Raw genomic sequence first — 15,350 nt, 5'->3', positions numbered from 1 at the left:
ACAGCAACATCTCTAGATTTTGTAGATGAAAAGGAGCTGTCTGATCTATGAAATGTAGCTAGTAATAAACCCACATTCAGTGTTTCTCCAGCTGATCAGCTACATGTACACAACAGAGGTAATGACATTTTACTAAGGCACTGTATTTTTTTCTGCTATTTAAAAAAAAAAATATATAACCTTCTCAGCAGTTAATGGAAGCCTGCCCACTTGCAAGAAAAATTCCTGTCAGATACTGTTTCTCAGGACACATTCTGATACAGGTGTATGATGGGGGAGCGGGGTGGTGTCGCTGATAAAAAGGAATACAGGCAAAGGTCATATGCAGATTTATGAAAAATAAATTTATTACATAACACCTTGTTTTAACAATGTTTGATTTTTTTTTTTATTCAGAATACTTGTGTCATTCATGTAAAATAGTTTGATACAGTACATTGTATGTAAGTTTTTCCTCATAAATTCTAAGGCTCTCCTAACACCTTGATCCTCTGCTGTAGGAATGGCACCCCTAAACAACGTGCGAACATTTAAAAAAAATAATTAACTGAACAAAATTTTAAATCCACTACACCAAGCTGGTTCTCAAAAATCATGACAAAATATCTGAATGGATGCCGCACCTTTTTAGGAAATATCATTCATGCTTTTTTAATCCCAAAGCATGCTCACAAATCATTAACACCAACAGGAAAAAAAATAAAACACTGTCTATGACAATCATTTTAGTTTGTTTGCTGAACCAAACATGTTTATATCAATGACAACATACTTATTTTACTATCAAATAGCAGCTTTAATACCAGTCAAGTCATAGATTTAAAAACAAAACTAAAAACTTATGTTGGAAATTAATCTTTGGGACATTTGTAATTGCTGGAAAAAAATGCAAACATTTTCATGTTCTTAAAAAAATCTCATCGTAGCAATCGTGTCGGTCATAAAACATTGATCTAGGTGGAAAATGAACCAACCCACAAAAGTCACTAAAAATAAACGTCTATCAAAATTGTCTCAATCGGAGTCACGGTTAGTTTGCTTTTTTGCCATGGTAACATATACTGTATGCTTCAAGTACCAGTTCAAAGATGTTGTGTACTATTGGTCAGATAAAGTTGTTACATCAAGAGAATTCACCACATACGACAACAAAAATGCTTGCCCCTAGCACATTTCACAGCTTCAACTGCTACAGACTGTCACTGAAAAAAAATGCATCGGTCAGTCTGAACCATGTCAAGTAAACTATGGAAGTAGCATATCCACAACACAAACTGTGCTAGCACTTTCTTTTCAAGTCTAACCCCCAAAACAGGTACAATTGGGGAGCCACTACTCCGCTCTGTGGAAGGGGGTGGATCGTGGCGATCGGACAGGTTGGAGGTGCGGTTTTACAGTACATTCTCGTGGCCCAAGCCAGGTTCCAGGCAGGCAGCTGCGCGGCCGGTCCTGCAGCATTAGCAACAGTGCATTGACGTTATTGGGATGCAGCTCAGTACCGATGTGTCTGATGCGAGTACTGTGGCGGCTGTTGGGAGGTAGTTGAATATCCCATGCTGCTCTGTGGCTGTGATGTGCTTGGTCCGGGGTTGGGGTAGGCAGCATGGGGGTTGGAACGCTGCAGAGGGGTAAAAGCAGAGGAAATGCAATCTTTCGTAACAGGTACATCGCAAGACAGTTTCACCTACTGATGTATTTCTTCAAGAGGTCCCAAGCACACACAGTCTCAAAGCAGCTGCACTTCCAGGCTTCTTTTCACTTACTCCGATTACAGCAGATGCAGGTATGAATATCAGGAATACCAGATTAGAAAGTGACAGTTACCACCCTTCAGTTATCCATCCTAATTACCTCCTGTGAATCTACACCCATCATAGTCAAACCTCCAGCCAACCCTCCGGATGGCTACAGTACACCCGCATGTTGCACAAGGCTACCACCGCTCACGGCGGTGGTCTTCTCCGCTTGCTCCCTTCCCCTGCCAAGAAGGTACGTTGGGGTGGAGGAGGTCCAGACGGTGCATCTTACTGCTGATGAGCCACTCTGCATTATTCTGGAGATTTTCCTATACAAAGGATATGCTTGCCACCCTTTTGTGTGACCTAGGAGTAAAGGCTGACAGCACTGTGATTATCTAGGCTAAGGTGTCATCTAGCAGCAGCCTTACGAATGAAGAGCGAGCTAAAGACAACAGCCACACGCTTCTCAGTGGAACCAGATATTTCAGGGGGAAACGGCCATAGATTGTTGCTTGGGAGGTTCAGGTTGGACATTGGGGGCGGGGGGGGGGGGGAATATCACTAAGAGAAGAGTAGAGCACTAGAAGAACTTGCCCAGAGAGGCTGAGAAGTCTCCATCTATGGAGGTTTTTACGAGTCAGCTAAAGAAAACCATGGCTGACCTGATTTAGCATTAGCAACAGCTCTGCTTCAAGTGGGAGATTGGGCTAGATGGTCTCCGGAAGCCCCTTTCAACCAGCATTTCTACAATTATTTGAGTGGAGCATTCATCATTGCAAGAAGCTCTGAGCAAACCAGCAACTGCCTACTTCAATTTTAATCTAAAAGTTAGTTATTTACACATCATGCATTATAAAGGAAAAAAGGACTGCATGCGAGATTTTCAATCTAAGCATATGACCAGTAGCATTTAACATTTAATTAAATTAACACAATTCCAGTACATTACTGTGCTGGTTGACATTTATGTTAAGCTTTACACACACACAAATTTTGCAGTGTTTAGAGACTGCTGTGTAACTTCTGAACTCTCGACCTTGCAAGATGTATTAGGATTTTTAGAAAAAGCTGCTTCTAGTAAAGGTCTGGAAACTTCTCTAAGGTGAATATTCCAGGACTAGGGTATTGCTACTGAGACCTGAATACACAAAACTATGGTGCACCAACATCCTGAAAAAGTAAAATATTAAAATAGCTTTACAGATTTTATAAGTCACAACATAAAATAATAAATAACAACTCCATTTTTTCCTGCCGTTCAGCATTTAGAATGGAAGCTATCATCAGGATGCCGAGATGATGGCAGAAATGAAAAAGAAACTCTACTTGTTAACATATGCTCACAGGACTGAGCTAATTCTCTAGGGGCGTATAGTGCAAAGGGGAAGAAATGGCTGGACCAGCACTTAATGCCAGCAGCAATGAACCAGCTCTGCTGAACGGCACCATTAACACAGTGACTGAACTTTTGTGACATTTGCCTTCACTCTTGAGAGATGGACTAAGTCACTTGTCAACAGAAGTGTCACAGCTCTGGGTCACCCTACCCTTCTCCATTTAACAAATATAGGATGTACTTCAGAGAGCAAAAAACCCCTGAATATTCTTTTTGCCCAAGCGTGGCTCCTGTATGTAGGAAACTATCACGAGTTTAACCATTTAAAAACTGACCATTCATGTCAGTTATAAACACTTTCTGCATCCTGACTTCTAAGACAGTTCTTATTTTAAGACAGAGGCAATTAAAAATCATCAGATTCTTCATGACACCCAGCGCAACAAATGGCTTTTGATCAAGAAAAAATGTAAATATCCAATCCTTTCTAAATACCATTAAGCACCCAGAGGGTTATCACAAGCAAAAGCTCAGAGTAGTGGAATTGCTCCAGTCTGTTTAATCACATTGCCTTTGGAAGTATCACACTGCAGATTTACACGAGAAGGCAAGGAAGTCTGTGTGCCATGTGTCTACTATTTTTGTGCGTGGCAGAAAAGGATACAAGGTCAACTTGCTTTGCAGACAGTAATTTGACTTCTGAGTGGATGGAGAAACTGTCTTAGTGTGCCTTGCCCAGAAGATGGCAATCCTTCTTCACAAGCTTTATATGGGGAATTTGAACAAATTAAATGAAGAACAAAGGAACAGGTGTTTGATTAAAACAGAGGGCTGTATTGTAATATTTGTTTGCTGTCTCCTCAAGTTCCTCAAGGATCAGAAGCAAAAAATGTGAGGAATTTTTTTCAGGGAGACCTGCTTCTGTTCCAATGCCAGCAAGCTCAAGTCTCCTCCCTTTGATTACCATGTTTTCCAGATACCTTAATCAGAACAAATCTACCCACTGCCTTCTTGCAAGACTGGGGAGGGGAGATTTTTTTTGAAAACCAGGTGGTTTGCCTCCTAGAGAGACAGCAAAAAGATTAGTCAGGAGCAGGCGAGTTACCAATAAGAGCTCCTGAGAGAGCAAGTAGCAGTTATCATTCTCTCAAGGCAAAAGTATTCTGAAATTATGTTTGTTGACAAGGGCTGCCCCCAGCTATAATCCTGGGATGGATGTCAGAGTACAAAAGTTTTGATGAGCATGAGCTGAAAACAAACCAACATCAACTCCTGCCGAGGCAATTTGAGTCTTCTGACTTCTCAACTAGCAAACCTCAGCTCTTGCTCCCAGAAGTGGAAGCTGAAGTTTGTTCAAAATGCCAAGCTGCAGCAGCAAAATGAGGTGAAGGGCATGTAAATAGGGCATGTAAATGGGGCTCCCTGACACAGTACATGCAACCTCTGCATCAATCTCCTTAGATACGTGACTCAACACGAGGGGAAGATTAAGAGTTACAGCTACATCTGCCTTCTTAAAAATACACACACAGAAGTGGCAGAAAGAGCCAGCTAAAAGGCCAAAACAGGGATTGACTGCAGCTTGCCAAATTGAAAGGGATGAAGCTCCTGTAAGAGAGTGCTCTCTGATGCATAATCTAACTAAAAGAAGCACAATGGTTATAATTAGAGGCACCCCACATTGCAGTACTGTAGTTAAGGTTGAACACTGTTTCAAACGGCTCTAAAAATTTACTGTGTTCAAGGAGAATGACTTGAGAACTAGTATGCTATTGATGTCCTGGAATAAGCTGAGCAAAGGCACTTGGGGACTATATGAAGGGTCTCACAATAAGGCTCCTGAAAATGACCTTACTTTACATTTTTCAGTACTTTCAAGTTTTGGCCAATGTTGGAAGTACACAGATTTATATAAGGATGAGGGTAATGCCCCTAGGCAGCCTTTGGGAATATCTGATACTCTCAGGAACAAACTCTGAAATGCAAGATTTCAAAGCCCATTGGTGTTTATGGAGAAACAGTGTCAAACTGTGAAAAGCAAAGTGACAACAGTAGTTTTACTGACACCGTTCTTTAACTCTCCCTAAGTTTTGCTACAGAATATAAGCATAGCTAAGTAGGTTTCCAATATTAGGGTCTCAGATTTAGATATCAATCTTTAAAGTAACTGAAAACACTGCCAGTAACTTCTGACTTCCCCATCTTTTGATTTCACCCAAGACTCTCTTCCAACTGGCCTTTGGTACTACACATTCCATGTGAACCAGTATGTAATAGTTCCTTCAGGCTAACATTTCTACCAGCATGCCCCCTCTTGAAACCTTCTACTCCCTAGGCTTCCAAAATCTGCCACCTCTCTAACTGCTCCTATGCATATCATTTGAAGTCTTCCTTGCTCCTCTCTTGTAATTTCTTAGCTTGCATTCTGTCTGTAACCCTCTTCTCCCCAGTCTCCAAGAGTAACCTCACCCAAACCCACAAATTCAGGCATCGTTCCCTGAGATGACTCTCAGATATTCTTCTGCTCCAGACTCTTCTGATTTCCTCATGTCTGACCACAAGCTCAAATGCAGGAAGGCTAGAACAGTTCTCAAGTTTTCCTCAAGCTTTTTTCCTACACTCCTCCTCATGTTCCTCACTCATTGATTGCTACCACCTCACATGTCTCTTCAGATCTGTAATACTGGTCTTCCCCAACCTGGAATCTCCCTTGGTCTTCAAAACAGAGATTATGACAGCATCATGTCAAGTCTTTCTGCTTGTCATCCAAAATACTGCTTTCCCATCCATTTGCCCAACTAAAACTCTTGTTCAGATTCTTATTTCACAGCTTGTTTACTGCAATATCCTTTGCTTCCTACCATTACAGGCTTGTTCAAATAAGGAATGGTATTTTTAGGTGATACAGAGCACAGCACAACAGGCTCCTGGTCCACAATCAGCATTTCCTAATATGAAAGTAATAAATTAGTAAGTGTAATAATCTCCAATTTCATTACTGCTAACCTAAAGAGCATCAGCATATCAATTTACAGGCAAACCATCAACTAAATACATCTGAGAAAACATCTAAAAGATGCCAAAAATACCAGTTAATACAGTGACATTTACAAAATTACTTTTTTAGCTTAAAGAAACACTGCTGTAAACATGAGAACCAGATACACAATATATGAATAAAACAAATACCTGATAGTCTGAGGTCATAATAAGTCCACCTGAGGTAGTGGTAGGAGGAACAACTCTCACTTTTTTCAGTGGGGGTCCCTGTGTGTGACTGTTGTCTTGGTTCCCTGGATGACCAGTTCCGTTAGTATGGTTATTGCCCTGCTGCTGCTGCTGGTTCTTCTCAATTGTTTAAACACAAAAGAAAATTTCAACTCAAAAGCAGTACGTGAAATAGCATGAAAACAGGAAATAGTGTGAAAGCCAGTGAAGCGTGATGATACTGTTCTTCCAGTACTTACTTTGTCTCCTTTATCATCTGGTTCTTCTTCTGTTAAAAATTCTCGTTTTGGGTAAGGGATTTGACAACCTGCAAAAACACTGCCCCCCAAAAAAGTCTATTTATCACTGTATTAGAACAGAAGGGTTAGACCTGCAAGATTCACACTTCACCCATGCTAGTTTCAAGTTGCCTGAGCCACAGCCTAATACCTGCAACTAATGAAGAAGTTTTCCCTGTCTTACTTTCATCATATTCTAAACTTAGTAAACCTATTCACATTTATTTTTAATCTTCAGTTGCCTCTTACACACTCGTTTAAACTCCTAACAGTTTTCACGGTTTCTGGTAACTAGTGACCAAACTGGTGGCTGGAAAGGTACACCACCTGTTAGATAGCTGCAAGAGCACAAAGAGCTATCTTAATCCAGCTATCGTGTAATTCACAATCCCAGGACTAACTAAAAATACTCCTGGAAACTCCACTGTCTATTAATAAAAGCACCTGGAATAAAGTTTAAAAATAACTAGAAGTTTCATCTGTCAGTTCATATCTCATGGTCTGCATGAATTTGCTACTGCTAGTGCAAGCTAATATTTACCTGCCCTTAATTAGTAGAATGTATTTATAATAAAGTCTCCATACACCTGTTAGCATTACTCATTGTGTATTCACACTAAAATGCCAACCTAAAGTTGAGAAAAGCGCCAAACACTGTTGCAAAAGCAGTTTCTGCAAAAGCAAATCATTCACATGACAACATTAAATCACAGAGACAGGTCAGGAGCTGTTATAAATAATTCAGTAGGCTTTAGTGAAATAATTTCATTTTTAATTGATTGCTTATAAATATACATACTAGATTTTATAAATTCTTCCCTAGATAATGGTAGAGAATCATACACAGGATGTACTAATAGCTTTCCTAAAAAGGTGTACAATCATGCTCTCTGGCTAGTCTTTTGGGAGGGGGGCTTAATTTTTAATGAAATCATTCATTGTCCCTAAATTTTCTTCCTTTTCTAAATCTCCCCGCGGAAACAAAAAAGAGGAGTGTCTACAGAAAATGGATTTAAGTCTTTAAGGATGACAGCACAGAGACACAGAGTTGACTTCCCCCACCCACTGAATTTACAACAAAGGCTAAGACAGAAAAATGTAAACTAATTAGAGTGTGTCATCTGGCATTCTGGAGCAGAGAAGTGGACCTGCGGGCACTTAGCAGTTGCCTACAAAGATCTGTAGCATGCATAATCAACCTGTCAGTGAATAACAAGATTAGTGCTGCGACTAATAGGATCAAAGTTCCATAAAGCAAAGAGATTAATAAGAATGCTACTTAATTTTAAAAACCACAAATGGCATTTTAGTGGTTATAGCTTTCTCTGGTTGTTAGACAGTAAGTGTTTAGCTCAATACTCACAAACATATTTATAGCAGAGAGAAAGCATGCATTTCTAAAGCATCTCTGGATGTACCGATAGGTTAATAAACTGACCACTTACTCGGATGTGGGAAGAGGATCTTCTAAGAAATAGGGATCCTGCATAGCCTGTTCTGAGGTAATTCTCTTTATTGGATCCATAGTGAGCAATTTCTGAAGCTGCAAAAAGAAAAGATAAAAAGCACTGCATTACCAAAACTGTTTACAGAAACTTGACTGTATTATTCCTGAAAGACAAGCTGATACAAACGTGTCTGAACTCAAAACCCTGATCATAAATGGCATAACCACAATCTTCTCTCTTGTTAAAATAGTAACTTCATTTCCCATCAAAGACTACCTATTTTTACTTGCAAAAGCCTGGGTCACTCAGTTCTAGTCACAAGCATTCTGACAAAAACATGCAAAGAGTTTCCACAATGCACCAGCAGCTTTAATCATAGAATCATAAAATAGTTTGGGTTGGAAGGAACCTTTAAAGGCATCTAGTCCAACATCCCTTGCAATGAGCAGGGACATCTTCAACTAGATCGGGCTGCTCAGAGCCCCGTCCAACCTGACCTTGAACGTTGCCAAGGATGTGGCATCGACCACCTCTCTGGGCAACCTGTGCCAGCGTTTCACCACGCTCACCCTAAAAAATTTCTTCCTTACATCTAGTCTAAATCTACCTTCTTTTAGTTTAAAACCATTACCCCTTGTCCTATTGCAACAGGCCATGCTAAAAAGTTTGTTCCCATCTTCCTTATAAGCCCCCTTTAAGTACTGAAAGGCTGCAATAAGGTCTTCCCAGAGCCTTCTCTTCTCCAAGCTGAACAACCCCAACTCTCTCAGCCTTTCCTCACAGGAGAGGTGTTCCATCCCTCTGATCATTTTCAGGGCTCCCCTCTGGACCTGCTCCAACAGGTCCATGTCTCTCCTATGCTGAGGACCCCCGAGCTGGATGCAGTACTGCAGGTGGGGTCTCACCGGAGCGGAGCAGAGGGGCAGAATCCCCTCCCTCGACCTGCCGGCCACGCTGCTTTTGATGCAGCCCAGGATACGGTTGGCCTTCTGGGCTACGAGCGCACATTGCCGGGTCACATCCAGCTTTTCATCCACCAACACCCCCAAGTCCTCCTCTCTTTAATGGTCTGTTCACTTCCCACAAGAAGATGTAACATGCACATATTTAACCTGGTTTCTTCAACTACACTGCACTTAACAGGAAGAAACCTTAGAAAATCTTTGTGCTGTAAAAGAAAGTAATCATCAACACGTTCAAAAAAACCCACCTGGCCAGATAACTTTTTATCACCCACTTCACTGTGTGCTTGTTTATTCTGACAAATATAGACTCTCAGACACACCTGTGTGCTATGTGCTGCTCAGAAGAGCACTTGTGCAAAATCTTGAATTTTAGTTGATTTTTTTGCATGACATGATGCAAAATACTCTAGAGAAGTCTAATAAGCTGCTTCCTCCATAAGCACATCAAGTCTGAGCTCTGGTGCTGTTGCAGTGTAAGACCTCAGCCTTTATCTTTGTAACAACTGATGAATCGGGTATCAACTACATGAAAAAAAAAATCTTTCCAAAATGCCTGTGTTGGTTAAAAACAATGAAAATGACCACAAAGTATAAATATACAGAAGATAAAGCAAAGTATAATGTTTCACAAAATAGTTGAACTCAGTTCAACTAAAAATCCAGCAAAACCTTACCCTTTGAGACAGCACCTCTTACCCTCATTGGGAAGTGTTAAGAGGACTAAGCAGCACGCTAGGTATTTGCTGCCCGATGCCCAACTTTAAAAAATGGCATACAAGATGTTTCAGTAACAGATAGCAGAGCAAAAATCCTAAGGTAATACACAAATGAAAATTTAAGAAAATAAGATCGACCTAACCAAAGCAAAGTGAAAAATTTGTACAAAAAGAGTTACAAACATTGCTACTTAGATGGACATGCTGAGAAATGCTTAGGATACATAGCCAGGAACTTCTCTTGAGTAACTTCAAATACCAATAACAGACATGAAGTCTAAATTCAGCACAACGTTAAAGGTTGAAAGGTAATTCTAAAAACCATTTTTACTGTTTGTACTGTTTTTACTCTTCCACTCTCATTTTGCACCTATGTAAACATTTCAGAAGGTAGCTGGACTTTATACATTTGTCACTGCAGCATCTCAAAAGTGATTTTCAATAAAAACCACACTAGAAACATCATGCTGTCTCCACAGGTCTGAAGATTTTTCTCTGTTTTACGAATAGCAGACCAGAATGATTTTATTTAACTCTAGCACTGAATTGCAGTGATGCATTCTAAAAGTAAGTGTTTCATGTTCAAAAGGTCTGCTGTATGTGCATATACTTCTCCCCATCCACCCAGCAATTTTGTGGAATATGGCTGTGCTGGACAAGCAACATATACACGCAGAATGAGAGAACCTTCAGATACTACACAGAAAAAGGAAAACAGTGAGTCTTCATGTTTCACCACAGAACACATTGTCCGAGGCAAACCTACACCATGATGTATTGTCAAAGACAACGATCTTTAAAAGAAATGCTACACTTTCAGCCTATAGCTTTTTTTTTTTTTAATGGATCTAACAAGATATGCAGAAACTACATATGCAAATAATATTCACTTTACACTTGCTATTCATGCTTTTCATGGGATTAAATTTACCTTTTTATAAAGATTCAGTGTCACGATCTATGTCTGAACTGGTCATCTCCTTTCACTAGCTATTAAGTGAGCAGACACAACCACAATGCAGACCTCCATGCTGCAGATAGTTGAAGTTAGGGAAGTACATTTTCTCTTCTCAGCCTTCAGTTTTAATGGCATGGTTAAGAACATAATAAATATGTATTACCACCATCAATCCAGTTTTGTTTTTCACATTGTCAACAAGGACTCACAATAAGTTATTTCAGCTCCCTGAGTCTGCATGTAGTCTTTGTAGAATATCAGTTTGAACAGAACAATTCCCATTCTCTCAAACAGCTCAAAAAGCAACTCCAGGAGCCAGAAAAGGGGAAGGCAAAAAATCAGAAAGGATTGCCAACATGCTGAAAAACATCACAATCAAAAAACATTGCAAAATTCTGGCATAATTTCTCGCAATTCAGTTATAAAGCTGTCCGTCACATGCTGACAAGATGTGAGCAAACTTGGTCATAATCAGCAACAGAAAACAGAAACCATGAGGAAAGTTTAATGATTGTGCAACCATTATCACACAGGGGATCAAAACTCCTATATTGCCCCCTTGTTCAGGTGCCAGCGCAGAAGTGAATCTTCCACCTATTATTACAAGTATTTTCTACCTTAAAAACCTGTTCAATTAAAAGATCACCTGGCTGAATGACATAATAAAAATGCAGTAAACTATGTATCAGCAACGAATGGGACAATCGCCGCAGCCGATACGGACCACGGTAACCAAATGAAAGATGACGCATCACTCAATTAACCAGGAGCAGCAGCCATGTACCCATTTTCTAGGGCATAAACAAATAAGGGGGGGGGGGAATAATCAGGGAAGTGAAGTGGAAAAAATGTAAGCTGCAAAAGCAGGAAGGAGCCAAAGTTGTCTCATGTAACACATCAGTTCCACGTGTGAAAAAGGACCACGTGCATGAATGTCAGTAAAGAGGGAAAAAGTCTGGTTAATTCAAGTTGGGAAATCAAAACATTTCATTTTGGCAATAACAACAAACTCTGGATTTACTAGAATTCACCTGGAATTATTAATTCTGGCATATTTTACAATAGTCGATGTAGACAGTTTATCTGTTCTCATGCAGAGAGTAAAAGGGCTGTGAGACAGATTGTGGAAAAGTAAGATCTTGGAGTATCTCTGGAAGAACTGGTACGAAGAGATTCACTGAACTTGTTCAGGCTGGGGTGGAAGGGCCTAAGGCATTCACCTGCAGTTCAGCCTACCCTCAAACTGAATGCAAACCTAAGGCACCTTCCAATTTTGACAGCCTCTGAACAGAGTTTTAAGATGTTACTTTGGAAAGACCAGGGTTTTTAAATGGGATCTGATTTTCAGTGAATTGCCCTGACAGACTGCAGTGGGTAGAAAACTGAGAGGATCCTATTAGAGCTAATTAGCAATAAACTTCACAGTACTTCCCTCACAATCTGTATCTACGGGAGGTACAAAAGAACAAGGCTATGTCTATACTACTAAATACCCTGCTTTTTAGCTTGCATGACATTGACACCATCCAAATTGCATGAAGTGCTGTCTCTCGCTACCAGTTTAGTTGAGGGGAAGGTGGGTAGAGGTCCAAACTGGAGCTAGTGGGAGAGGTAGCAGTTGAGCAGTGTTCAATCAGGAGTCCATGCTCACTCACCTCCTGGTCCTCTTGTTTGGTACTAACAGATATGACCAAAGATGGAGGGGTAGTGGCCTGGAAAAGGACCGTTCCTTGATTTTGCATTTTAATGTAACCACTGCTTTTTGGTATAAACACAAACATGCTGAACAGAAATGCTCAATACATTCAAACAGTTACACCCTGTTGTGATACCGCAGGGAGAAAACGCTGTAGTAAGTGTTTTAAGCTATTCTCATGTGATTATTTTGTGTCTAATTTTGTTGTTCTATTGAAAACAATTTCTAAAATTTGCAAGACTGGGAGAGCGGATGAGAAATTTCAGGTCAGTTTGGCCAGAGCACTCACAGCTTGTAAGAGAAGCTAGCCCATTCAGAGAAGGTCTTTTTATGGACTGCCAAGATGTACAGCAAAGCCTGACCTACTCACTTCTACCTGAGCTTGGTGTTGAGCCGGCAGAATGGAGAGTGGTGAGAAAGAAATAGTTGAGGAATCGAGGGAGGGGAAAAGCACTTGCGTTACTTGAAGATGAAGTCACTGGCCACGTTATACAGGTTATTGCATGGAAAAGGTTTTTACCTCAGATTGCCTAGGTATGATATGAAAATCTAATGCAACTGATTTTAATAGGCAGAACTGACTGAATTTTCTCAGCTGTTCACCAGTAGTCATAATTAGCCACTGTCAGATTTTGGTACAGCAACATAAGCTTAATTTTGAGAGCTTCAGACTCCAAATATGTCACAAGTCAAATTTGTAGGTGACAAGCAGCATGTTTGTTCTCAAAGAAGGTGGAGTTAGAAAGGTAAGTACTGATGCACGCAGTTGCATAATTTTACAGAACACTGGCCTAGAGTGGCTGATGAGAAAGAAATTCACTCAATTTGCTTTACTTAAGAGTCAAAGGATTAGGTTTTATATCCAAACCCCATTCTATGCAAAACATCATATTCAACAGATACTTCATGTTCATTGTTTTTTGCTTGTTGAATTACTTAACATAATCTTCAGAAATATTATTTAGGCTTTGATAGGAATATGAGATATTCTCTACTTGCTATGTCAAATATATCTTTTTTTAGACTGTGTATTCTCATACTAAAACATTAGAACATCTTGGTAAATACTAAAAATGCATTTATGAAGCTCTGTTATAAATAGCTACATGGTAAAAACTGGATTAATTATGAGCAAAATGGGATGGACTGTTTTGCCTGTGCATAACAGGCACTTCAGTTCTTCACGTATCAACACAAACTATTTATACATTACGTACAAATACGCAGACTGCTCAGCAGCTTCCAGTTATGCTTGGATACAAAAATCCATAAAAAAATCAAAAGCCTCTACCATAGAAGACTAGTTTCCTTGCTTGAGTAAACACCTCTAGTATTTCACCAACTTTTAACTTTAGAGAACAGAGACACATCACAGTAAATTGATGCATAACGGTACAACTACCAGGTAATCTCTCACAATGATTACTTGATTCCTCTGGTTATACTTTTGGTTTTAATCTGAACCTTGAATATACATTCTATTTTAGACCAGTTGCAGTATAACTCATCTGCTTGGAAACCCCCATTCAAACTTGCTCATGCAGGATGCCAGAAGAAGAATATTGCCTCAGAGCTGCTGTGACTGAAGGATAAATTCCAAAATTTATATGGAGGAAAAACTACTGAACAGAATAAAGATGGCTGCTTAAAAACCCTTGGGTCTGATCATCAGAGAAGGTACAGCTTCCAGGGACTTGAACAAAAGCCACATGGTCCTCAGACACCCAGGCCTCAACCATCTTCCCTTTTCTTCAATTTATTCCTCTCCTTTCCAAGACCAAAAAGCTTCCTGTTTTCTTCCCTCACTTCTGCCCCCCCCAAATAATATATCTACCTTATAATTCTAGCCTGAAAACTTTTCTTCTGGGTTGGAAACATGAAGATAAGGAAAATGTCCATTCAGAGAGACTAGATATACTTAAATTTTTTCTTCTCCGTGTGTGTGTGTGTGTATATATATTTTATTTTAGAGACTTGAATGTTCTTTAAAACACAGAAGAAATGGCCCAATATAGTAATTTCTGAAACAACATAATGCAGACACTTCCAGGGCTGCGCAAGTATATAATTTTAACTGGAGTCTTCATAAAAATACTTATATGTTCTAGAGAGAAAATCATTGTTGTAAGAGTACTAGGATGTTTTCATAAGAAAGCTACAAAGGATTAGTGCACCAGAAGACATACTAAACTTTTCTAAACTACATGTTAAGTCTCAATTTTTTTTTTGTTTTAAGTCTGTAAGATGTAAGCTTAATAATGAATATGTAAAAAATTAGGCATTTAGGAATTTTTTTTAAAAATAAAAAATAGGCTGTTAAAAGTATGCAAAGCAGCAAAATGGCTAAGAGTTGCAGCAACACTGCAAATATAATTACAAACTAAACATGACTTAAAGACTGAAAACTTCTGATATACTTGATACAGAACCTAATCCAGTGAATGACACACAGAATCATTTTATCAACATGAGAAGATAAAGTGGTTTTGCAAATCTCAGATTGCAGAATATCAGTTATTCCTAACTTTATTTATAAAATACAGTATAATATTTATAAGATAAACTTAGTCACAGAATACTTGACACTAGCTCAATTCTCAACTTGAACATCTGTAACTTATATGAGGGTTTTGATTCTTTATGCATGCAGGAACTTACCAAGTGAAATGCCTTACTATCTGGTTTAACTTTATGTTTTTCCATATATTTGATAAGGCTGCAGTTGGTATACCTAGAAAAGGAAAAAAATGTGACATTTCTAATATGCAAATCACCGATACTGCAAAGCTTTCTTAGTAGTCACAAAACTTATTTATAAGAACAGTTTAGTCTCTATTGCTAATCCACTAGGCAGGGCAAAACCACAACTACCAACACCAGAGATTGCTTAAAAATCAGACACTACAGAAATGCATTTCTTTCCCTCACATGCTTGTAAAAACACATCACATCCACACAGAAAGCACACTTTTAACCCACATGCAAA

The 15,350-nt window shown here is 39.3% G+C and overlaps 1 protein-coding gene across 4 annotated transcripts in view; it reads right to left on the bottom strand.

The window, feature by feature from the left end:
- Positions 1–321: 321 nt before the first annotated feature.
- The window catches only part of CDK8 (cyclin dependent kinase 8), an 87,869-nt gene continuing 72,840 nt past the window's right edge, over positions 322–15,350 (bottom strand). For 3 of the 4 annotated variants that reach the window (XM_052812552.1, XM_052812554.1, XM_052812555.1), the window contains 5 exons: positions 15,023–15,095; positions 8,027–8,124; positions 6,543–6,621; positions 6,265–6,423; positions 322–1,618 (listed from right to left, as the gene is read on the bottom strand). In XM_052812552.1, the coding sequence (XP_052668512.1) occupies positions 1,493–1,618; positions 6,265–6,423; positions 6,543–6,621; positions 8,027–8,124; positions 15,023–15,095 (535 nt within the window). In that variant the 3' untranslated portion in view covers positions 322–1,492. The remainder of the gene's footprint in view (positions 1,619–6,264; positions 6,424–6,542; positions 6,622–8,026; positions 8,125–15,022; positions 15,096–15,350) is intronic. The other variant, XM_052812553.1, reaches the window with a different exon arrangement.

The sequence above is a fragment of the Harpia harpyja genome, chromosome 17, assembly GCF_026419915.1.
Source record: "Harpia harpyja isolate bHarHar1 chromosome 17, bHarHar1 primary haplotype, whole genome shotgun sequence".
NCBI lineage: Eukaryota > Metazoa > Chordata > Aves > Accipitriformes > Accipitridae > Harpia > Harpia harpyja.
Note: the sequence above shows the minus strand (reverse complement) of the source record. Positions and strands in the feature narration are given on the sequence as shown.